Raw genomic sequence first — 22573 nt, 5'->3', positions numbered from 1 at the left:
TATCAATCAATCAATCAATCTTTATTTATATAGCCCTAAATCACAAGTGTCTCAAAGGGCTGCACAAGCCACAACGACATCCTCGGTACAAAGCCCACATACGGGCAAAGAAAAACTCACCCCAGTGGGACGTCGATGTGAATGACTATAAGAAACCTTGGAGAGGACCGCATATGTGGGTAACCCCCCCCCTCTAGGGGAGACCGAAAGCAATGGATGTCGAGTGGGTCTGACATAATATTGTGAGAGTCCAATCCATAGTGGATCCAACATAATAGTAAGAGTCCAGTCCATAGTGGGGCCAGCAGGACACCATCCCGAGCGGAGACGGGTCAGCAGCGCAGAGATGTTCCCAGCCGATGCACAGGCGAGCGGTCCACCCCGGGTCCCGACTCTGGACAGCCAGCACTTCATCCATGGCCACCGGACCTGTGCCCCCCCCCCTCAAGGAAAAGGGGAGCAGAGGAGAAAAGAAAAGAAACGGCAGATCAACTGGTCTAACAGGGGGGCTATTTAAAGGCTAGAGTATACAAATGAGTTTTAAGATGGGACTTAAATGCTTCTACTGAGGTAGCATCTCTAATTGTTACCGGGAGGGCATTCCATAGTACTGGAGCCCGAATAGAAAACGCTCTATAGCCCGCAGACTTTTTTTGGGCTCTGGGAATCACTAATAAGCCGGAGTTCTTTGAACGCAGATTTCTTGCCGGGATATATGGTACAATGCAATCGACAAGATAGGACGGAGCTAGACCGTGTAGTATTTTATACGTAAGTAGTAAAACCTTAAAGTCACATCTTAAGTGCACAGGAAGCCAGTGCAGGTGAGCCAGTATAGGCTATATATAGTACCTTATCTTCACCATACCTGGTTGTCCAAATTACGGTAGGCATAATAATGTGTTAATTCCACGACTATATATATCGGTTGATATCGGTATCGGTAATTAAAGAGTTGGACAATATCGGAATATCGGCAAAAAGCCATTATCGGACATCCCTCATTTTAATATTTTATTTAACAAAGAACGTCCATATTTGGAGACAAGGTATACAGGAAAAAAACATTTAAGAAAATAAAAAACAGTCCATTTAGTTGTCGACATTATTATTATATTACGTGCGTCAATCTAAATACCCCCAGAAGATAGGAGGAAAATGTCCAGGTTATACCGTAGTGTGGAGTAAGCTGTAAAAAACATGTAAGGTGAAGTTAATGCTATTCTACCAAAGATGGAGAAACTCAATATAGTTCACAAACATTTGATAATATCAAAATGGAAAGGGAGGCAGCACGGTGTCACAGGGGTTAGTGCATTTGCCTCACAATACGAAGGTCCTGAGAAGTCCTGAGTTCAATCCCGAGCTGGGGATCTTTCTGTGTGGAGTTTGCATGTTCTCCCCGTGACTGCGTGGGTTCCCTCCGGGTACTCCGGCTTCCTCCCACCTCCAAAGACATGCATCTGGGGATAGGTTGATTAGCAACACTAAATTGGCCCTAGTGTGTGAATGTTGTCTGTCTATCTGTGTTGGCCCTGTGATGAGGTGGCGACTTGTCCAGGGTGTACCCCGTCTTCCGCCCGAATGCAGCTGAGATAGGCTCCAGCGCCCCTCGCGACCCCAAACAGGGACAAGCGGTAGAAAATGGATGGATGGATGGATGGAAAAAGGAAAGGAACACAGTGCCAGAATGGATTGTAATATTTTATTTAACAAAGAATGTTTATATTTGGGTATACAAGAAAAAATAATTTAAGAAAATTAAAAACAGGCCATTTAGTTGTCGACATTACATGGCAAGTGGTTCTGCAAAACTGACGTACACATCGTAGGTTAACTGGTTTGGGAGAAGTCAGGGCAGCAACTAAAACACATATGTGCGTGTTGATGTACTGACTTTCTACACTTCATAAAGTTGGTATAAAATAGACATAGAATAAACTATACAATAGCTAAAATGTGACAAGTAAAACTTTGAAAAGCTATATTTTAAAAATATGTTTTTTGTGAAATAACCCAGCTGTTTATCCATTGAGTGTTCAAAACTGAATGAGATGAAAAAAGTACAGGGAATTAGAGTCCTGCCCCCTGGCAGTAGGCACATAAAGTCATCCAAATACTTTGTTACGTACTTAATGAGACTGTCCAAACACATGCAGGTGATATTTCCTCAGCATGTCCAGCTGAGCAGCACGTATCAGGATGTGTGGCCGGATAGACGCCAGTTTCTGACACGCTTCTTCAGGCGTCACACAGTGTAGCTGCTGGCATAGAACAATATCAGCATCATGCCGTGTCAAAACAGGCACTAATCTATAGAATATTAATACTAAATACTATTCACTGTTGGTATTGGTTATTGAACTCCATTAGAAACATATCAAATAACACATTTTACTTTATAAAAAACAATTACAGTGGAACTACCGTATTTTCCGCACTATAAGGCGCACCTAAAAACCACAAATTTTCTCAAAAGCTGACAGTGCGCCTTATAACCCGGTGCGCTTTATATATGGATTAATATTACGATTCATTTTCATAAAGTTTCGATCTCGCAACTTCGGTAAACAGCCGCCATTTTTTTTCCCGGTAGAACAGGAAGCGCTTCTTCTTCTACGCAAGCAACCGCCAAGGTAAGCACCCGCCCCCATAGAACAGGAAGCGCTTCTTCTTCTACTGTACCACCCGCCCCCGGAAGAAAAAGAAGCGCGCGGATATTTCGTTTCATTTCCTTTGTGTGTTTACATCTGTAAAGACCAGACTACAAAATGCACGTACGGTGAATATTCGCACCACAGGGAATGAGAAGTCGTCCTTCACTGTGGTTCTAGCTTGCCATGCTAATGGCCAGAAACTTCCTCCCATGGTGATATTCAAAAGGAAGACCTTGCCAAAAGAGACCTTTCCAGCCGGCGTCATCATAAAAGCTAACTCGAAGGGATGGATGGATGAAGAAAAGATGAGCGAGTGGTTAAGGGAAGTTTACGCGAAGAGGCCGGGTGGCTTTTTTCACACAGCTCCGTCCATGTTGATATACGACTCTATGCGCGCCCACATCACAGATGGTGTCAAAAAACAAGTGAAGCACACAAATACAACACTCGCCGTCATTCCGGGTGGATTAACCAAAGAACTCCAACCGCTGGATATTGGTGTCAACAGGGCATTCAAATCACGACTGCGAACGGCGTGGGAACAATGGATGACCGAAGGCGAACACACCTTCACTAAGACAGGCAGACAGCGCCGGACGACATACGCCAACATTTGCCAGTGGATCGTAAATGCCTGGGCAGATATTTCGGTCACAACTGTGGTCCGAGCTTTCCGGAAGGCAGGATTCACAGAACTACTGGACAACAACAGCGACACTGACTCCGATGACTTCGACGAGACGGAACCGGCCATTTTGGATCCCACGCTTGCGCAACTTTTCAATTCGGACACCGAAGACGAAGAATTCGAAGGATTTACGAATGAAAAATAACTTCAGAAGGTGAGCGCTATGTTTATTTTGTGTGTTGTGACATTAACGTTCGAGCAACATTATGTTGCTATTGCTCTACACCATTTTGAATTTTACTATGTTTGTGATTGCACATTTGCGTACATTTTGGGACAGAGTTGTTAGAACGCTGGTTTTTAATATATTATTAAAGTTTGACTGAACTATCTGACTGTTTTTTTGACATTCCCTTTAGCGCAGCGTAGGCGCGGCTTATAATCCAGGGCGGCTTATTGGTGGACAAAGTTATGAAATATGCAATTCATTGAAGGTGCGGCTAATAATCCGGTGCGCCTTATAGTGCGGAAAATACGGTAGTTAAACCCTTGGAATGGCTGACCTACGTCAACATAAGCGGTTGTCAACAGAGATTAAAATAGCCAATGCTTGCACATTTACTTGTGACCATTTTTATTGATTTTGACATAACCACAAATCTGACTTTGCAAAAAGTTAAACACATGCAAATAATTATTAAAACCCTTTGGTCCTCAAGTTTTATGTTGACAAAAAGGGCTGACCATATATTTTGACATTGACTAAAGCGAGCACATTTTAGTAAAAAGATAAATCAAGACTTGAGTTGGTCGACTTAAACTGCTTTTATTGTAACAATATTAGCATTGTTTTCCCCAGCGTTAAAAAGTGCACACCGTGACTTCATGTTCAGTGCAAAACAAGCTTAAAAATAAAAGCATGGCAGTATTAATAAACTAAAATCTACCACAGCAACTTTTTTTTTATATTGTCAACAAGCCATGCAATCAAATTACCGCAACAACTCTGTTAAGAGTATAAAATATAAAGAAGCACAATAATGTAAATACAAATCTGCATAAATGGAAGAAAACCGTGGGCCCTATTTTCCTGTTTTTTCCCCGCACTTGAAGTCACACACGTTTCTCTTGACAAGATCGAAGGTGGAAGACAAAATGGTGCCGCTGTATTGGCAGCTGGTTGCAGGGGCTCTGTGCTCGTGTCCTCCTTGGTGCTGATTTTGTTTTCAATCAAAATGACTAAATCAGAATTAAGGGCTACAATGAGCAATTTTTGTAGTGCACAGCTTTTTAAAGTGGAGTTTGAAGTATGATACTGACCACAGTCACACGTGCCACCCAGTGAGCCCACCCTACTATTTGAGAATAACTGCTGTAGTGTAAATTATATTTTTCATGTGTTTTATACGTTGTATATCGCATGCGAAGCATCTTTGTTTCCTCTTTATCCACAGGGTTTAAAGGGTGCCCAAGAGGTGCATATTTTTCCATAAGTTATATCAGTGACGTGCGGTGAGGTTGATGGCTGGTGAGGCACTGACTTCATCACAGTCAGATTTACAAACATATGAACCCTAAAGAGTATCTTATTCACCATTTGATTGGCGGCAGTTAACGGGTTATGTTTAAAAGCTCATACCAGCATTCTTCCCTGCTTGGCACTCAGCATCAAGGGTTGGAATTGGGGGTTAAATCACCAAAAATGATTCCCGGGCGCGGTGCCGCTGCTGCCCACTGCTCCCCTCACCTCCCAGGGGGTGAGCAAGGGGATGGGTCAAATGCAGAGGACAAATTTCACCACACCTAGTGTGTGTGACAATCATTGGTACTTTAACTTAACTTTAACTTTACACATACAAACTGTAGCACACAAAAAAGCACATTTAATAAAAAAAAACGTTATTATGGTCTTACCTTTACTTATAAATGAAGTCCATGCGCAGCTCCTTTTGAACAAAAGCATCGATAACTTGTTTATAGAAGTCTTCCTTATCTTTCTTCAGTTTTAAAAGTCTCTCTGTCTCGATGGAGATGATCCTTTAATTATTACCTCCTGCTTCGATTGAAAGTCCAGTTTAGAAAACTGTTTTATTTCAGATATGTAATCCTCCATGTTAAAAGTCCAGGCGAGAGGAAAAAATAAACGATCGCTGCTAACTGTTGCTGCTTGTTGTCACTTCTTCTGCAGCCGAGTAGTCGCATGAATGATCTCTGGGATCACTACCGCCCTCTACCACCAGGAGGCGGGATTACTGCGAGCCTCACACAGTGAGTCTTTTGCAGCCTTTTTATGATTGCTCAGCACAAGAAATACGTTACACACATACCGTTGTTGACAAAATACACTGTACATTATATACCTCAGCTAACTAAACTATGGAAATGTATAATATAATTCATATAGCAATACGGTCTCACTGCACAGCACGCCAGCAGTTAGCCGAGTCATTGCGCAATCCATGGTGAGGCTCAACTCAGTGACGTGCCTCAACTGGCTGCTCACCGCAAGTCTCTTCTCAGTATTTGAACGGCAAATGTGAAAATCCAGCGATTTGAATAAAAATAATCTAAAACTGGTGAAGTTAAATGGAAAATAACTTTATAGTATAATCACTGGATACATATAATAATTAAAAAAAAATTTCTTTTTACATTTTTTTTCTTTCCATGATGGCACGGGAGGCCCCGCCTCACCTGCCTCCCCTGACTGCACGTCACTGAGTTATATATTCAGACAAGGCTTGCGCAAAATTAGCTTTCCGGGATGTGGCCATCTTGATTTCCGACTTGGTAAGTGGAACACTCATAAATCGGCTGTGAAATCTTCCAACTTCTGAGGTTAACGGAACTCACTATTGGCAGCACATTAACTGATGTTGTTGTATTTCTGTTCGACCAAGTGCATCATGCTGTGAGTGACAGTTTGTGTTATGAACTGACCCGTATGAGGTATGCAGCAGCTAGCGTGGCACTGCGGGAGCGTCCGGCCTTGCAGTGGACGTAAACGCTGTTTCCCTTTTCTCGATGTTGCAGAGCAAACTCAACACCACGACGCAGGTTCTCCAAACTGGGAACGCCAGTGATGTCAACGGTGCTCAGCCTCAACTGTTCCACCCCTGAAGCCTGCCACTCCTGCAGCAAACACATTATGTTTACATGAAGATTGCAAAACAAAACCCTCAGCTCTGAGTTTTCCAAAATACTATGAAATACCTCCTTTATAATTCATGACTGGTGCCAAAACAAAGCCACTCAGCAGTAGTTGACATTTTGCATCAAAGCTCTAAGTCAGTGTTTCCCAAAGTGGGGACTGTAGGGGGTACGTTAAGGCCAACGCCGACTGGACGCGGGAACGACAATACAGAACTCCATTGTTTTTAACGGAGCAAACAAAGCCCAATAGAAATGTCTGCCGTGGAGGGTTAGAAAACTGTTCTAAAATCCTGCACGGCAAGCTCATAGAAATGCATTGGTTTCACTTTTTGGTTTGTTTCCCCCAGCCATTTATTTCGTATGATTATTGGATAAAGGCAATATACCACCCCGCGCAATAGACCTGCATTCTAATACTTGTCCTGAGCTCAAGTCTTCTCCCGACACAGTGTTTCAATTGTTGCGTAGCAACCAATTAGGCTACTTGTTAACATCAAGTTACTATTCATAGAAAACAGCCATACCTGCGCCGGAATAATGGACAAATGGCTAAAAAGAGTAAATCCCCCCCTCCGGAGAGACATTATCGGTGTCTACCAGTAGGCCTACAATCGAGGATGCCCCTGCCGGTGACAGCAACCCAGGTTTCTCTTCCTTGGATCAGGGTGCAAGCAGTAGGGCTGTTACAAGCATGGCCACTGACAGTGACAGTGAGTATGATGCACAGCTTCGGCCCCTTGACATGAGAAAGCATACAGATAAGAGAAATCATAACGACATCACAAAGACGCAAATATGATGAGAACTACATTGCTCACTTGTATCGGTACTGGTTCGTCTATTCGGCCACAGTGTGTTATATGTGCAAAAGTACTATTCCACAACTCCATCCATCCATCCATTTTTTACCGCTTATTCCCTTCGGGGTCACGGGGGGTGCTGGAACCTATCTCAGCTACAATCGGGCGGAAGGCGGGGTACACCCTGGACAAGTTGCCATCTCATCGCAGGGCCAACACAGATAGACAGACAACATTCACACACTAGGGCCAATTTTAGTGTTGCCAATCAACCTATCCCCAGGTGCATGTCTTTGGAGGTGGGAGGAAGCCGGAGTATCCGGAGGGAACCCACACAGTCACAGGGAGGACATGCAAACTCCATACAGAAAAAAAAACGGGGAGGAAGGGGGTACATAGCTGGAGATTAAATGTTTGAAGGGGTACGGGATGATAAAAAGTTTGGGAACCACTGCTCTAAGTCAACTCGCTGATGTTCTAAGACTATTTCTACTTTATTTAACATTTGACAGTGTGGTTCTTACACTTACAAAAACTGAATCTTTACTGAACTCACCTCAGCTGAATTGCAGAAGTACTTGGTCTCATAGGTCTCATTCATAGTGATAACTCCTCGAACATTTTCCGTTTCCACCAGCTGTGGAAAGCACAACAACCACTCAGACCTTGTTTTCAGTTGCTGGCTAATCGTGAAAAACATATTTCTTAAAAATGAACTTAAAAGTTGGCACTGCTGTACAATTCAAAACTGGCCATTCTGTGTGTGCTAGTAGTGGGCAGGTCGTAATAAATATTGATGTACCGGTAATCGATATCAGTAAGAGATTGATATTAGCATGATTAGATCTATAGTACAGGCCTAACGTTTGGACACATCTTCTCATTCAATGTGTTTTCTTTATATTCATGACTATTTACATTGTAGATTGTCCCTGAAGGCATCAAAACTATGAATGAACACGTGGAGTTATGTACTTAACAAAAAAAGGTGAAATAACTCAAAACATGTTTTATATTCTAGTTTCTTTAAAATAGCCACCCTTTGCTCTGATTACTTTTTGGCACACTCTTGGCATTCTCTCGATGAGCTTCAAGAGGTAGTCACCTGAAATGGTTTTCACTTCACAGGTGTGCTTGAAGCTCATTGAGAGAATATTAAGAGTGTGCAAAGCAGTAATCAGAGCAAAAGGTGGCTATTTTGAAGAAACTACAATATAAAACATGTTTTCAGTTATTTCTCCTTTTTTTTTGTTAAGTACATAACACATGTTCATTCATAGTTTTGATGCCTTCAGTGACAATCTACAAAATAGTCATGAAAATAAAGAAAACGCATGGAATGAGGAGAAGGTGTGTCCAAACGTTTGGCCTGTACTGTATATTTTTCAGTTATTTTCTTTTGCTTCCCATACATTAATCTTTTTGAGCTACCTGTTTGACTGTTAGGGCTTGGCGACAAAATGATATCAAAATATATTGTGACATGAATAAAAAAATGCGCTTGGTAAATTGTTTTTCTTCTTCTTTGGAAAAAAATCGGAAGTTGCAAAGCAAGGTTGGTTGCGTGACCACAGGCACCCACTTTCTGGTAACCAAGCAAAGCAGGAAGTGATCAATGATCAATGGGAGTGACACCCTAACAACCAGTCAAGTAACAGTTTAATGTGCCATCTTGTTTCATGGTGGATTCTTTGCATGGAGTGAGAAGAGAAACTAAAAATGAGTGCTTCAGAGAGTGAAGAAATTGTTGATAAAACAGGAAAAATCCCCCCGACAGTATGGCAGTTTTTATGGATTAAAAAAAAAACCAGACCGTAGTCACACCAATGTGGTCTGTAAATTAGACCGGTAATAGCAAACCACCGTAACCACGCTCACCCTTCTGGCATAAACCTGTAGAAAATAGTTTTTCTCAGGTTTCTCTATATTTACATTTTCACACTGTGCACTTTTTTAAGCATTATGTATTCCTTATTTCTATGCGCCTTCGATTTAAGAGATTTAATTGTTCAACGTGACTTTAATTTTGTTTACAATGAGTGTTACCTTGATTGTGTTAACATTTCGAATCATTTCCTTTCTGCCTTTATAGCTGAGGGGATTGTAATCAGGGGAAGGTTACATTTAAATAAAAAATGTTTACATTTAATATATTTTTCTACTTGTCCCTATTTTCAGGGGATGTCGTTGTGGTTTGTGAAGCCTTTTGATGCACTTGTGATCAAGGGTTATACAAATAAAATTTGATTGATTTCCAATAGGTCATATAAATATCAATAATTATCAAGATCGACTGATTTAAAACGCTTATCATGATACGGTTTTAAGCCATATCGCCCAGCCCTATGTTTGACCGTTGTTTTACATTATTATTTTTAGATTTAATGCCATTTGCTTGCCTTCGTTTAGAAACACATAGGGCCTGATTTACTAAAAGTTTGTGTGTAATAAATAAAACATGTGCAAACTTGATATCACACACAAAGTTGATCTACTAAACAAAGTGAAAAGTGGATTGTGCTTCTCAAATAAGCAGAATGAGGCATGCAATCCAGTAATATGCAGAATATATGCTGATCATCAAAACACCCAGATTATTTGGAGAAAATGAAAATATATTCGACAACACGCGCAATGTCATTCATCAACTCATCCCCGTTTTGTGACCACTATTTTGCATTTTATTCAACATGTTTGAAAAGGACACGCAAACTGACACAGTTCCACATACGGCTGTAAGAGAGAAGTGTTATCGCTGCAAAGAATCCTTCGATCTACATGTACATTTTTTTAACATATTTGGATGGTCAGAAATAAAAAATAAAAAAAGACATTTGTATGGTCAGAAATACAAAAATTGACATTTATTAAGCAACGTCATTTTATAATTTTATAGCTGCTATGATTAAGGGGCTGATTAAAACTATTTCAATTGATGCTTTTTGGTGTCATTTTACACGCGACGGACAGAGAATCCTCCGTCCTACATGTACGTTTTAAAATATTTAGATGGTCAGAAATTAAACATTAGACATTGTTTATTCAGTGACATTCAAAAATGTCATAGCTGCTATGATTACGGGGCTGAATAAAACAATTTCAATGGATGCCTTTAGGTGTCATTTTACACACGACAGACAGAGAGAATCCTCCGTCCTACATGTATGTTTTAACATATTTGAATGGTCAGAAATTAAAAATTAGACATCGTTTATTCAGCAACATCATTTTCAAATTTCATTGCTGCAATGATTACGGGACTGATTAAAACGATTTTAATTGATGCGTTTTGGTAACCTGACTCTCGCCAGATCCTTGTAGTTTACTGAGCTCCACACATTGATCTAGGAGTTCTCAATAGGAGATGTATTTCAGAAGGCGGGGCTTTGTAAAAAAATGTATGTGATTGGATCAACCACTTGTCCGTTATCTTGAATGACGTGCTACTACAACCACTCACATCAAAATCAACCAGTGACGCTGATGAGAGCGACACTGGGAAATCCAAACCAGAGCGGAAGAGCCAAAACATCATTGCCACCAATGAATGCCTTCAAAACAGTTCTCTGTTCATCTTTTAAATAATTAATATTGGATAGATTCGACAAAACAGTTGCAATAGCAGAATCAATGTCAACACACGACGCAGCGAGGACTTCGTGCCGCCATTGTTGTTTGAATCAAACAGGCGCTACGTCACAGCTATGAAATCCCGCCCGGCGATCCTAATTGGTTCATTATTTTTTGAAGGAGTTTGCAATGCCTTCGAGCCTAGATCCTTGTGTGGAGCTCAGCGAACTACAAGGATCTGGCGAGAGTCAGGTTAGCGTTTTGGTGTCATTTAATATTTTTAATGACTTTGTTCACATAGAATATATATTACTAACATATTTCCTATATGTTAAAAACTTCTTGAAGAATGCATTTTTGTGTATGTCTTGAGCACATAAGTGCAGCCTCCCTCCCATGCACCATCAGTGGTTAAAAAAAAGAAGGGGTGTCAATGTACAGGTAAAAGCCAGTAAATTAGAATATTTTGAAAAACTTGATTTATTTCAGTAATTGCATTCAAAAGGTGTAACTTGTACATTATATTTATTCATTGCACACAGACTGATGCATTCAAATGTTTATTTCATTTAATTTTGATGATTTGAAGTGGCAACAAATGAAAATCCAAAATTCCGTGTGTCACAAAATTAGAATATTGTGTAAGGCTAATACAAAAAAGGGATTTTTGATAGTGGCCTTCAACTCTTCTGCGTTTTTGGGTCTGGCATTCTGCATCTTCCTTTTCACAATACCCCACAGATTTTCTATGGGGCTAAGGTCAGGGGAGTTGGCGGGCCAATTTAGAACAGAAATACCATGGTCCGTAAACCAGGCACGGGTAGATTTTGCACTGTGTGCAGGCGCCAAGTCCTGTTGGAACTTGAAATCTCCATCTCCATAGAGCAGGTCAGCAGCAGGAAGCATGAAGTGCTCTAAAACTTGCTGGTAGACGGCTGCGTTGACCCTGGATCTCAGGAAACAGAGTGGACCAACACCAGCAGATGACATGGCACCCCAAACCATCACTGATGGTGGAAACTTTACACTAGACTTCAGGCAACGTGGATCCTGTGCCTCTCCTGTCTTCCTCCAGACTCTGGGACCTTGATTTCCAAAGGAAATGCAAAATTTGCATGGTTGGGTGATGGTTTGGGGTGCCATGTCATCTGCTGGTGTCTGTCCACTCTGTTTCCTGAGATCCAGGGTCAACGCAGCCGTCTACCAGCAAGTTTTAGAGCACTTCATGCTTCCTGCTGCTGACCTGCTCTATGGAGATGGAGATTTCAAGTTCCAACAGGACTTGGCGCCTGCACACAGCGCAAAATCTACCCATGCCTGGTTTACGGACCATGGTATTTCTGTTCTAAATTGGCCCGCCAACTCCCCTGACCTAAGCCCCATAGAAAATCTGTGGGGTATTGTGAAAAGGAAGATGCAGAATGCCAGACCCAAAAACGCAGAAGAGTTGAAGGCCACTATCAGAGCAACCTGGGCTCTCATAACACCTGAGCAGTGCCAGAAACTCATCGACTCCATGCCACGCCGCATTAACGCAGTAATTGAGGCAAAAGGAGCTCCAACCAGGTATTGAGTGTTGTACATGCTCATATTTTTCATTTTCATACTTTTCAGTTGGCCAACATTTCTAAAAATCCCTTTTTTGTATTAGCCTTACACAATATTCTAATTTTGTGACACACGGAATTTTGGATTTTCATTTGTTGCCACTTCAAATCATCAAAATTAAATGAAATAAACATTTGAATGCATCAGTCTGTGTGCAATGAATAAATATAATGTACAAGTTACACCTTTTGAATGCAATTACTGAAATAAATCAAGTTTTTCAAAATATTCTAATTTACTGGCTTTTACCTGTATATACACTGCACGACTGCTGCTAAAATACCCATAAAATGTGGTTACGTGTCTCCTGCTTTTTTGAAAACATAGCAAAACGCCTCAGGTAGGAGCATAACGTGAATGTTCAGTAAGTGAGTGTCTTAGTGGTGATGCCTCATATAGTACAAGCAAAATCGTCATTTAAATAAAACGGTCTGCACCACCTTTTAATTGCACACGCAGTGTTAGTAGATGGCACACAACACGCCTACTAATAGTACACGCTATGTTACAGATTGCACACGCTGTTTAGCGCAAAGTATATAGAGCTTGGTAAAGCAGGCCCATTGTACAAAAGCAGCTTGTTGTTACAACTCCGTACAGTAGGTGGCGGTATGCATAGTATGCTTCATACATGCATGGTCTTCCAGAGGAAAAGACTTGGTAGAGCGGATCAGTGTTGCCAACTTAGCAACTTTATCACTACATTTAACAAATATTCACCCTTTAAAAAAATACATAGCAATATATTTAGCGACTTTTACTGGTCTGATAAAACCCTTTTGGAGACATGACAGCAGTATTGCTCTTCTCAATGAGGAAAGGGTGCAGATGGGGCCCCCTACCCCACCTAAAAGTAAAATCACTCACAGGCTGCTCCAATCTCTTTATGACATTAAAAATAATGGCAAAAAGGATATTATGTTATTCATAATGACAAAAGAAAGCTCATTTGTATTTATAAACCTAATTGCTTTGCACATGTGTCAAGGTCAGTTATGCAAATAAGAACATTTTATTCACCATTACAAAGAGATTGCAGTCCCCAAATATATCAGTTATTCACGTTGATACTTTATTGCTGTTATATTTATACAGGTAAAAGCCAGTAAATTAGAATATTTTGAAAAACTTGATTTATTTCAGTAATTGCATTCAAAAGGTGTAACTTGTACATTATATTTATTCATTGCACACAGACTGATGCATTCAAATGTTTATTTCATTTAATTTTGATGATTTGAAGTGGCAACAAATGAAAATCCAAAATTCCGTGTGTCACAAAATTAGAATATTACTTAAGGCTAATACAAAAAAGGGATTTTTAGAAATGTTGGCCAACTGAAAAGTATGAAAATGAAAAATATGAGCATGTACAATACTCAATACTTGGTTGGAGCTCCTTTTGCCTCAATTACTGCGTTAATGCGGCGTGGCATGGAGTCGATGAGTTTCTGGCACTGCTCAGGTGTTATGAGAGCCCAGGTTGCTCTGATAGTGGCCTTCAACTCTTCTGCGTTTTTGGGTCTGGCATTCTGCATCTTCCTTTTCACAATACCCCACAGATTTTCTATGGGGCTAAGGTCAGGGGAGTTGGCGGGCCAATTTAGAACAGAAATACCATGGTCCGTAAACCAGGCACGGGTAGATTTTGCGCTGTGTGCAGGCGCCAAGTCCTGTTGGAACTTGAAATCTCCATCTCCATAGAGCAGGTCAGCAGCAGGAAGCATGAAGTGCTCTAAAACTTGCTGGTAGACGGCTGCGTTGACCCTGGATCTCAGGAAACAGAGTGGACCGACACCAGCAGATGACATGGCACCCCAAACCATCACTGATGGTGGAAACTTTACACTAGACTTCAGGCAACGTGGATCCTGTGCCTCTCCTGTCTTCCTCCAGACTCTGGGACCTCGATTTCCAAAGGAAATGCAAAATTTGCATGGTTGGGTGATGGTTTGGGGTGCCATGTCATCTGCTGGTGTCGGTCCACTCTGTTTCCTGAGATCCAGGGTCAACGCAGCCGTCTACCAGCAAGTTTTAGAGCACTTCATGCTTCCTGCTGCTGACCTGCTCTATGGAGATGGAGATGGAGATTTCAAGTTCCAACAGGACTTGGCGCCTGCACACAGCGCAAAATCTACCCGTGCCTGGTTTACGGACCATGGTATTTCTGTTCTAAATTGGCCCGCCAACTCCCCTGACCTTAGCCCCATAGAAAATCTGTGGGGTATTGTGAAAAGGAAGATGCAGAATGCCAGACCCAAAAACGCAGAAGAGTTGAAGGCCACTATCAGAGCAACTTGGGCTCTCAAAACACCTGAGCAGTGCCAGAAACTCATCGACTCCATGCCACGCCGCATTAACGCAGTAATTGAGGCAAAAGGAGCTCCAACCAAGTATTGAGTATTGTACATGCTCATATTTTTCATTTTCATACTTTTCAGTTGGCCAACATTTCTAAAAATCCCTTTTTTGTATTAGCCTTAAGTAATATTCTAATTTTGTGACACACGGAATTTTGGATTTTCATTTGTTGCCACTTCAAATCATCAAAATTAAATGAAATAAACATTTGAATGCATCAGTCTGTGTGCAATGAATAAATATAATGTACAAGTTACACCTTTTGAATGCAATTACTGAAATAAATCAAGTTTTTCAAAATATTCTAATTTACTGGCTTTTACCTGTATATGGTGAACAAACTCAGGTAATAAGTCAATTGACACAAGAGGATTAAATAAAAACAAATGTAGTAGTTTTTCCTGACTTGTTATTGAAATAAATGAAAACAAAACCTCAAGTATCAAATCGTTTTGATTAAAGTTAAATTTTAACTTTAATAATGTTTTAACATTTATAAATTAAAATAAATATATTAAACATTAATCAATTAAAATGTGTTATCATTAAAATGTAATAAAAAAGCCCTTTATGACTTCATATATTTTATAACTATTATGTTCAGGAATGTAAACGTTACAATAACTACACGATGTCGGTTGTGTTTTGACCAAACACACTACAATATTCAGCAATTAATGGAGAGAAAATATCCGTTTTTTAAACAGACGAGTTGACCAGTCTGACCTGTTTGGTCATGGATTTGAAAGGTAGAGCTCCCAGCAGCACAGTCTCGTCCACTCGGTCAAACCACCGCCGCGAAGACACCTTCTCCATGACCACATTGTAAGCGAGGGTAGGGTAGAAGAGCAGTCTTGCGAGCACGCCAGACATGTCCGAGAGTTCGTTAGGTTAGCTCGTTTACTATCACGCGGTGCGGTTGACCCAGCGTGTGTGACTACGTCCAACCACCTTTACGTTTCCACGCATCTTGTCGTCATAAGCCCCACCCCACACGTTTAAGCTTTCAACACTATTTCCGGGTTAGCTTTTCAAAATAAATGTTGCAACCATAGACATCTTAAGAGTAGAAACAGCATTGGCTGCTGTGACGCGAGAAATTCGGCCGCCATCTTGAAGTGGTGATGAGGAGCCAGCGAGCAGCCTAAACTGACAGTTGACAGGTAGAAAACAAAGATGCCAGGTGTTGTGCCAGATAAGGCACACCCGCCGTAGAATGCTCCCCCTGACACGGGAGCGCGCTTACGTCACTCGTCTCGAAAAGTATATCTAAATTCGGCTGTGATGACCGAAGTGGCTGAAATCGCCTCTTTTAAATTGCCTTTTTCGGCATAAAAAAGTACATACGGTGAAATAATCCAAGTTTTCCTTACTTGTGGATGGTTTCAAAATTGTGAGCCTTTAATGATTTTGCCGTCATTCAGGCTATTCAGATAAGGCAAAAACAATAATACTACATTTTCGGACAGCAAATATTTCAATATTAATTGTTTTCGCCTTATCTGAATAGCCTGAATGACGGCGAAATCATTAAAGGCTCACAATTTTGAATCCATCCACAAGTAAGGAAAACTTGGATTATTTCACTTTATGTACTTTTTTATGCCGAAAGAGGCGATTTCAGCCACTTCGGTCATTACAGCCGAGTTTAGATATACTTTTCGAAACGAGTGACGTAAGCGTGTTGAATTTTCTGTTTGAGTGTCAGTCCTGACAAGATAGATAGCACAAAAACAGACGTAAATACCACTGCATTCCATTTCTATTGTATTATAATTATCACTAATAAAGAATTATTGTTGAATTTTGTGTTTGAGTGTTAGTCCTGACAATATAGAGCAAAAACAGACGAAAATTGCATGTTCCTAAACAGTTCCCTAAACGTTCTTGCCAAACGTTCTTGGCTAATGTTCTGCTAACCAAGCAAGAACTCCACAACCTAACGTTCTTTGAACGTTACAAACTAACGTTCCCATAACAATGCCACTACGTTCTCCTAACGTTCTCATAACGTTCGCGTGTTACCTGGGGTAAGCGAGTGACATAAGCGCGCTCCCTCGTCAGGGGTTGCATTCTGGCACAACACCTGGCTGGTGTTCAGCATTTTGCTGCTCAAATGAGCGGACTGTTGAAAATAGGAATAAGGGGATTACTTTTCACAAGTAAGATTTAACATTAACATTAACGTATTTTGTGAAAAGAATATTAGCACAGAGTTGAGAAGGAGCAAAGATCTTCAATAGTACTGAAATCGTAGCCGCTAGCAAACAAGAGTATGACCACAATAGAATTGCTTGTCAATGAAATTAGTTCAATTTAAAAATGTATAAATCTTCGAGTAACAATATTCAAATACTAACATTGTTGGGTAAGACATCATTTGGTTTTATTCTGAATCCAGTGAAACAGATTGGTGGTTTTAGCTGATATAAAGACTTCCAGGTGTTTATATATGTTTATGTTGAAGTATTTGGCAGACGCTTTTATCCAAAGCGACATACATAAAAAATACATATAAAACAATCACTGTAAACATTATCATTTAAGGGAAGAATGTAATACAAAATATTAATACAACGTGTCAAGACAGAATAAAATCTCTGCTGCTGCAGCAACAGAGATACGGTCTATAGGTCCCTAAGATATATAGATATCTAATGTATTCATACATTGTTTATGTGGGCTCTGTACCGAGGATACGTTGTGGCTTGTGCAGCCCTTTGAGACACTTGTGATTTAGGGCTATATAAATAAACATTGATTGATGTAGGATATACGCATGTATATATAACCTAATCATATTGTTTCTTCAATTTAAAAATAGCTGACCGTTTTTTTCCCCCTTCTCTGGGATTATATTCCCAGTTTTGATCTCGGACGTCTGGTCACTTATAGCATATAAGAATATTCTATTACTGTTAAGCAAACTATGAATAATAAAACACGCCAAAACATGTGTCCTTTATCATAGCTACACGTATGACAAAAAAACGCGTGAAAATCAGTGGTATTCAGTGAGGTCAAATGAATTAAATGCGCTGACAGTTCATTGCTCCTGCCAAATGAATTGCACTGAGTGGAGCGGATCACCACTCCAAGATGGCGGCCCCGCGTCTCGTCAGCGCCAGCGGTCGATGCTGCGTCTACTTAGAAGCTGTCTATGGTTGCAACCACGTGACCCAGAGGCACTTGCGGGTTCTACATGGCGGTCACAAAACCGAAACCACCCGTCCCACTTTTCCAAACCGGGGAATAAACTGCACGTTATGCTGTGTTACATTTTATATTTGATTTGTCGAACAGAGACATGTTATATTTTATTATTTTTGGTTGACGTTGCCATTTGTATTCAGCTGCAAAATTTTCCAAAGCAGCAAGACATAAATTCCATGTTTGTTTTCCTACGGGTGACAGTTTGGGAAATGATCATTGAAGTAAGATTTATTTAAGTTTTTATTTCCGGTCTCTTTTGTGCTGCTGATTCTCTGTTTTGTTGTCACACATTTTATTCCATCCATCCATCCATTTTCTACCGCTTATTCCCTTCGGGGTCGCGGGGGGTGCTGGAGCCTATCTCAGCTACAATCGGGCAGAAGGCGGGGTACACCCTGGACAAGTCGCCACCTCATCGCAGGGCCAACACAGATAGACAGACAACATTCACACACTAGGGCCAATTTAGTGTTGCCAATCAACCTATCCCCAGGTGCATGTCTTAGGAGGTGGGAGGAAGCCGGAGTACCTGGAGGGAACCCACGCAGTCACGGGGAGAACATGCAAACTCCATACAGAAAGATCCTGAGCCCGGGATTGAACCCAAGACTACTCAGGACCTTCGTATTGCATTCATGGTTAATTACAAGCAGTTATTGACAACTCTACAGTTTATCCATCATTTAGTTTTTACGCAAGTATTTCACATATTTACATTTCTATATGGTGCATAAAACCTTATTAACAAACTCAAATACAAGATGTAGTAAAACTAGGGGCCATCGGGCTCTGATCTTGAGCTTTACAGAAAAGTGAACTTTTCTTTACACAACATACAAATACACAGCATACAAGTGTTCAGGTCTATACACAGTAAAGACATATACCAACAGATGTGAACGATTCATGTCATCCATGTTGGTTACACATTTGTACCAATATTATACTATGTACACTTACATTTCCATTATTATTTATGTACCACATTTAGTTTTGTAATTAACCTTGATCATAGTATTAACTACTGGTGTTTATTCAAGAGTGATATATTTTCTTTTTAAATGTGTGAATGGAACTGGAAGATTTAAGGCATCCAAGCTGTTCCACGGATGGACCGCCTTGACAGAAACACATCTACTTTTGAACTTTTATAATTCTCATTTAGGTTGTTTTTTTTTAAACTCTTTTCTTATTTATCTTTAATCTCCTTATTTCATCTTATTTTCTATTATAAAATGTTATTCTAATGTTATTTACTCGTCATTATTCACTTAAAGTTGTAGTTTATTTTCTACCACTTTTTTTGCCCTACAGCAGTGGTTCTTAACCTGGGTTCGATATGTCAGCCTCAGGGGTTCGGTGGAGGTCAAGACACACCCGACTCATCGTGTAAATAAAAACTTCTCCCTATCGGCGTATTATGGGTATGGCAACAGAAGTCAGACTGATTTGCAGGTGTGTCATTTGTTGTGAGTTCATGCACTGTGTTGGTTTATTTCTTTGAACAAGGTGTTCATGCACGGTTCATTTTGTGCACCCGTAAAAAACATAACTTTGTCTTGAATTTGAAATTTTTTTTTTTTTTTTTTCACTAAAGAACTGATGGGGTTCGGTACCTCCAACAAGGTTAAGAACTACTGCCCTACAGTATTTGCATATTTATTTTAACATATTTCCTACTATGAATTTCTATTCATTCTCATTCTGTCTACTTTTATTCCTATATGAATGTATCTTTCATTTTCAAACAATGTATGTTGGGTTTTTTTTACTCTTATTTGCTAAATGTATCTGTTGGAGCCAAATTTCCCTATTTGTTTATAATGCTTTTATTTTATTTTCTCTAATTGATTGTTGGGTTCAGCATGTTGTATTTCCTTTTTTGGCAGATTGCTCCGCCCACTTCCTGTTAAGAACCAGGAAGTGTCGACAGGGAGGGGACTGTTGCTATGGTGCGGTTACCATGGCAGCCTCCTTAAATTGGGTTCAGGTGTGAGGATGGGCAGGGCGATTGGAGGACAAACAGTTTTCGACCGTGTGGTGACAATGCTGTTATAATGTGCCATTCAAGGTTAGCATACTTTGTTATAGAACTTACATTTGATTTAATTTAGATAGCTTGTAATAAACGGATTGTCATATCCAAACACAGTTCTACAGTACTGGACATTCTAAGATTTACACGCGTCAAACTGGTCAACACAGTCGCCCTCGGTACCAGCCCAAAGGCAGAGGTGTGGACTCGAGTCACATGACTTGGACTCGAGTCAGACTCGAGTCATGAATTTGATGACTTTAAACTCGACTTGACAAAATGTAAAAAGACTTGCAACTCGACTTAGACTTTAACATCAATGACTTGTGACTTCACTTGGACTTGAGCCTTTTGAATTGACATGACTTGACATGACTTGCTACTTTCCCCAAAACCCAAAGATGAAAAAGTTATTCGGGAGCGCTCCGTATTTTTCATTGTGTACTTGTCTATCAGCGTTGCGTGTGTCAGCTGGTGTGCTCTCAGTACAACAGCCAATCAAATTAGATCTACTTTGTTTTCATCACACAGCATTCATCCAATCAAATTGCAGGACAACCAACGAAGAAGACATGTCCAAACCACACGCCAGTGAACAAAAAATGATACCTAAAATAATTTTGTTTGGGTATAAAAATTACGAGGTGGTCAACACAAAACGGTTTGCAGTATGCAACACATGCGGTTCCAAAATTACTGATGGAGAGGCAACAACTTCCAACTTCGTCCGGCATTTGAAGTTGCACAAAGAACGGTAAGTTTTGAATGTAAGATAACGTTTATTGGCTAAGTAACGTGACTTTTATTTGCTGTGTAGTTAAATCAGTGAGGCTGTAAACTCACTGCTAACGTTATAACGTTATTGCAAACACGGGAATCTGTTGCAGTTCACTACCTTATTCATACTTTTTGTTCAGTGATTTTTTTTAAGCAGGGTTACGTTAGTCAATATATCACACGTAACGTTAGACGGCGGTCAGCAGCACCGCGTATTTTAGCCACCTAAAAAAAGACAAAAATAGTCAAATAAAGGTCAGTTAAAAATGTATACTATATTATGAATATGTGTACCGTTTTAGCTAGCTTTCTGACATACTGTTGGTTGTTTACCTCAGTGGTCCCCAACCACCGGGCCGCGGCCCGGTACTGGTCCGTGGATCGATTGGTATCGGGCCGCACAAGAAATAATTTTTTTTTTTCTTTTCTTTTTTTAATTAAATCAACATAAAAAACACAAGATACACTTACAAGTAGTGCACCAACCCAAAACAACTCTCTCCCCCCTTTTGTTCTGGGCATTGAACATGAAGACTCTTCCTTCACTGTTCCGAGTGGCCATGAGAGTCTTGGCAGTGCCTGCCTCCAGTGCTCCAGTGGAGCGAGTTTTCAGCCATGGTGGCATCATACTACGCCCCCATCGTGCACAAATGACTGACAGACTCTTGGCTAATTTGGTCTTTTGCAAATGCAATGCAGCATAGGGCCCTGACATATAAAAAGTACAACTTTTTTGTTATGTTCACGTATATGTCATGTTTTTTCAATGTTAACACTTTTGTACAAATAAGTACATTTGCACTTTATTTTTCAATGTGTTTGTTCTGTAAAGGAATGAGTTAATGTTTAAAATGACTGGTTAATAGTGCTATTATAAAGTGCAATGTCAGCACAATTTTCTTTCCTGCAATTTAAAATGCACTTGTTTTAATAAATAAATACAGCGTTTGAAAAGCATACACAATCTGTGTTAATATATTAGTCTGTGGTTAAAAGGACTCGAAACTCAAAATGCAGGACTTAGGACTTGACTTGAGACTTTCCAGTCTTGACTTTGGACTTGACTCGGACTTGAGGGCAAAGACTTGAGACTTACTTGTGACTTGCAAAACAATGACTTGGTCCCACCTCTGCTGTACAGTATCTATATTTTAACTTATTTTCCTTGATTTTTATTTATTCTCATTTTATTCATGCTGGGTTTTTTCCCCATCTTTGAACTTTTTTATTTTAGTTTTTTTGTAACTCTTATTTTCATTCTCACTTTATTTACTCTTAAAATAAAAATGGACTTGTCAATGTCTTATTTTCTTTTTAGTACTTGCTTAGTTATTCATATATGGTCAAAAAAAGAAAGGTCACAAGCATGTAAGTGAAACCATGCTTGATCACGAATGATGTAATTAAACTGCAGGGTAAGATGCCAGCATTCTTTAATATGTTGAGTTGGGATAGCTTTCATTTGTTTGTAATGTATTGATAAGTCAAGCCATTGCTTGATCACGAACAATGTAATTAAATTGCAGTGTAACATGCCAGCATTATTTGTTAATGTTTGACTTAGGATAGCTTTAATTTGTTTGTGATGATATATCTATGTATGAATTAGAATCTGTACATAAGTACAGTTTTGGTCATTAACTTCTCTGATAAATGTATATCTAGAACACAGACAAAAGTATCCTTGATTAACATAACTATGAGCAACAAACAATTATAATAAAGTTTCAATGTGAAATACATTATTTATTGTCTTTGCTAAGAATTAAAA

At 40.0% G+C, this 22573-nt stretch overlaps 1 protein-coding gene across 2 annotated transcripts; it reads right to left on the bottom strand.

Annotated features, from left to right (window-relative positions):
- Positions 1-1691: 1691 nt before the first annotated feature.
- On the bottom strand, positions 1692-15776 carry ptpmt1 (protein tyrosine phosphatase mitochondrial 1). Of its 2 annotated transcripts, none has more exons than XM_061975041.1 (4): positions 15504-15776; positions 7795-7875; positions 6226-6417; positions 1692-2264 (listed from the first exon to the last, which is right to left on the bottom strand). In XM_061975041.1, exons 1-4 carry the CDS (start codon positions 15648-15650, stop codon positions 2133-2135), a joined length of 552 nt encoding a protein of 183 aa, XP_061831025.1. In that variant the 5' UTR covers positions 15651-15776; the 3' UTR covers positions 1692-2132. The 2 variants fall into 2 exon arrangements, with proteins under 2 accessions (XP_061831025.1, XP_061831026.1); XM_061975042.1 differs by having other exon boundaries at positions 1692-2261; positions 15504-15773.
- Positions 15777-22573: the final 6797 nt, after the last annotated feature.

This window comes from Nerophis lumbriciformis, linkage group LG15, assembly GCF_033978685.3.
Source record: "Nerophis lumbriciformis linkage group LG15, RoL_Nlum_v2.1, whole genome shotgun sequence".
In the NCBI taxonomy this organism is placed as follows: domain Eukaryota; kingdom Metazoa; phylum Chordata; class Actinopteri; order Syngnathiformes; family Syngnathidae; genus Nerophis; species Nerophis lumbriciformis.
The sequence above is the reverse complement of the archived record's forward strand: the minus strand, read 5'-3'. Positions and strand labels throughout refer to the sequence as shown.

What these genes read in the sequence shown, in the direction of transcription:
- ptpmt1 (XM_061975041.1), bottom strand. Translation starts at nt 15,650, where the DNA reads ATGTCTGGCGTGCTCGCAAGACTGCTCTTCTACCCTACCCTCGCTTAC. An exon ending in TCAAATCCATGACCAAACAG is followed by an intron (nt 7,876 to 15,503) that starts GTCAGACTGGTC and finishes TGCTTTCCACAG; the next exon opens with CTGGTGGAAACGGAAAATGT. An exon ending in ACTTCTGCAATTCAGCTGAG is followed by an intron (nt 6,418 to 7,794) that starts GTGAGTTCAGTA and finishes TGTTTGCTGCAG; the next exon opens with GAGTGGCAGGCTTCAGGGGT.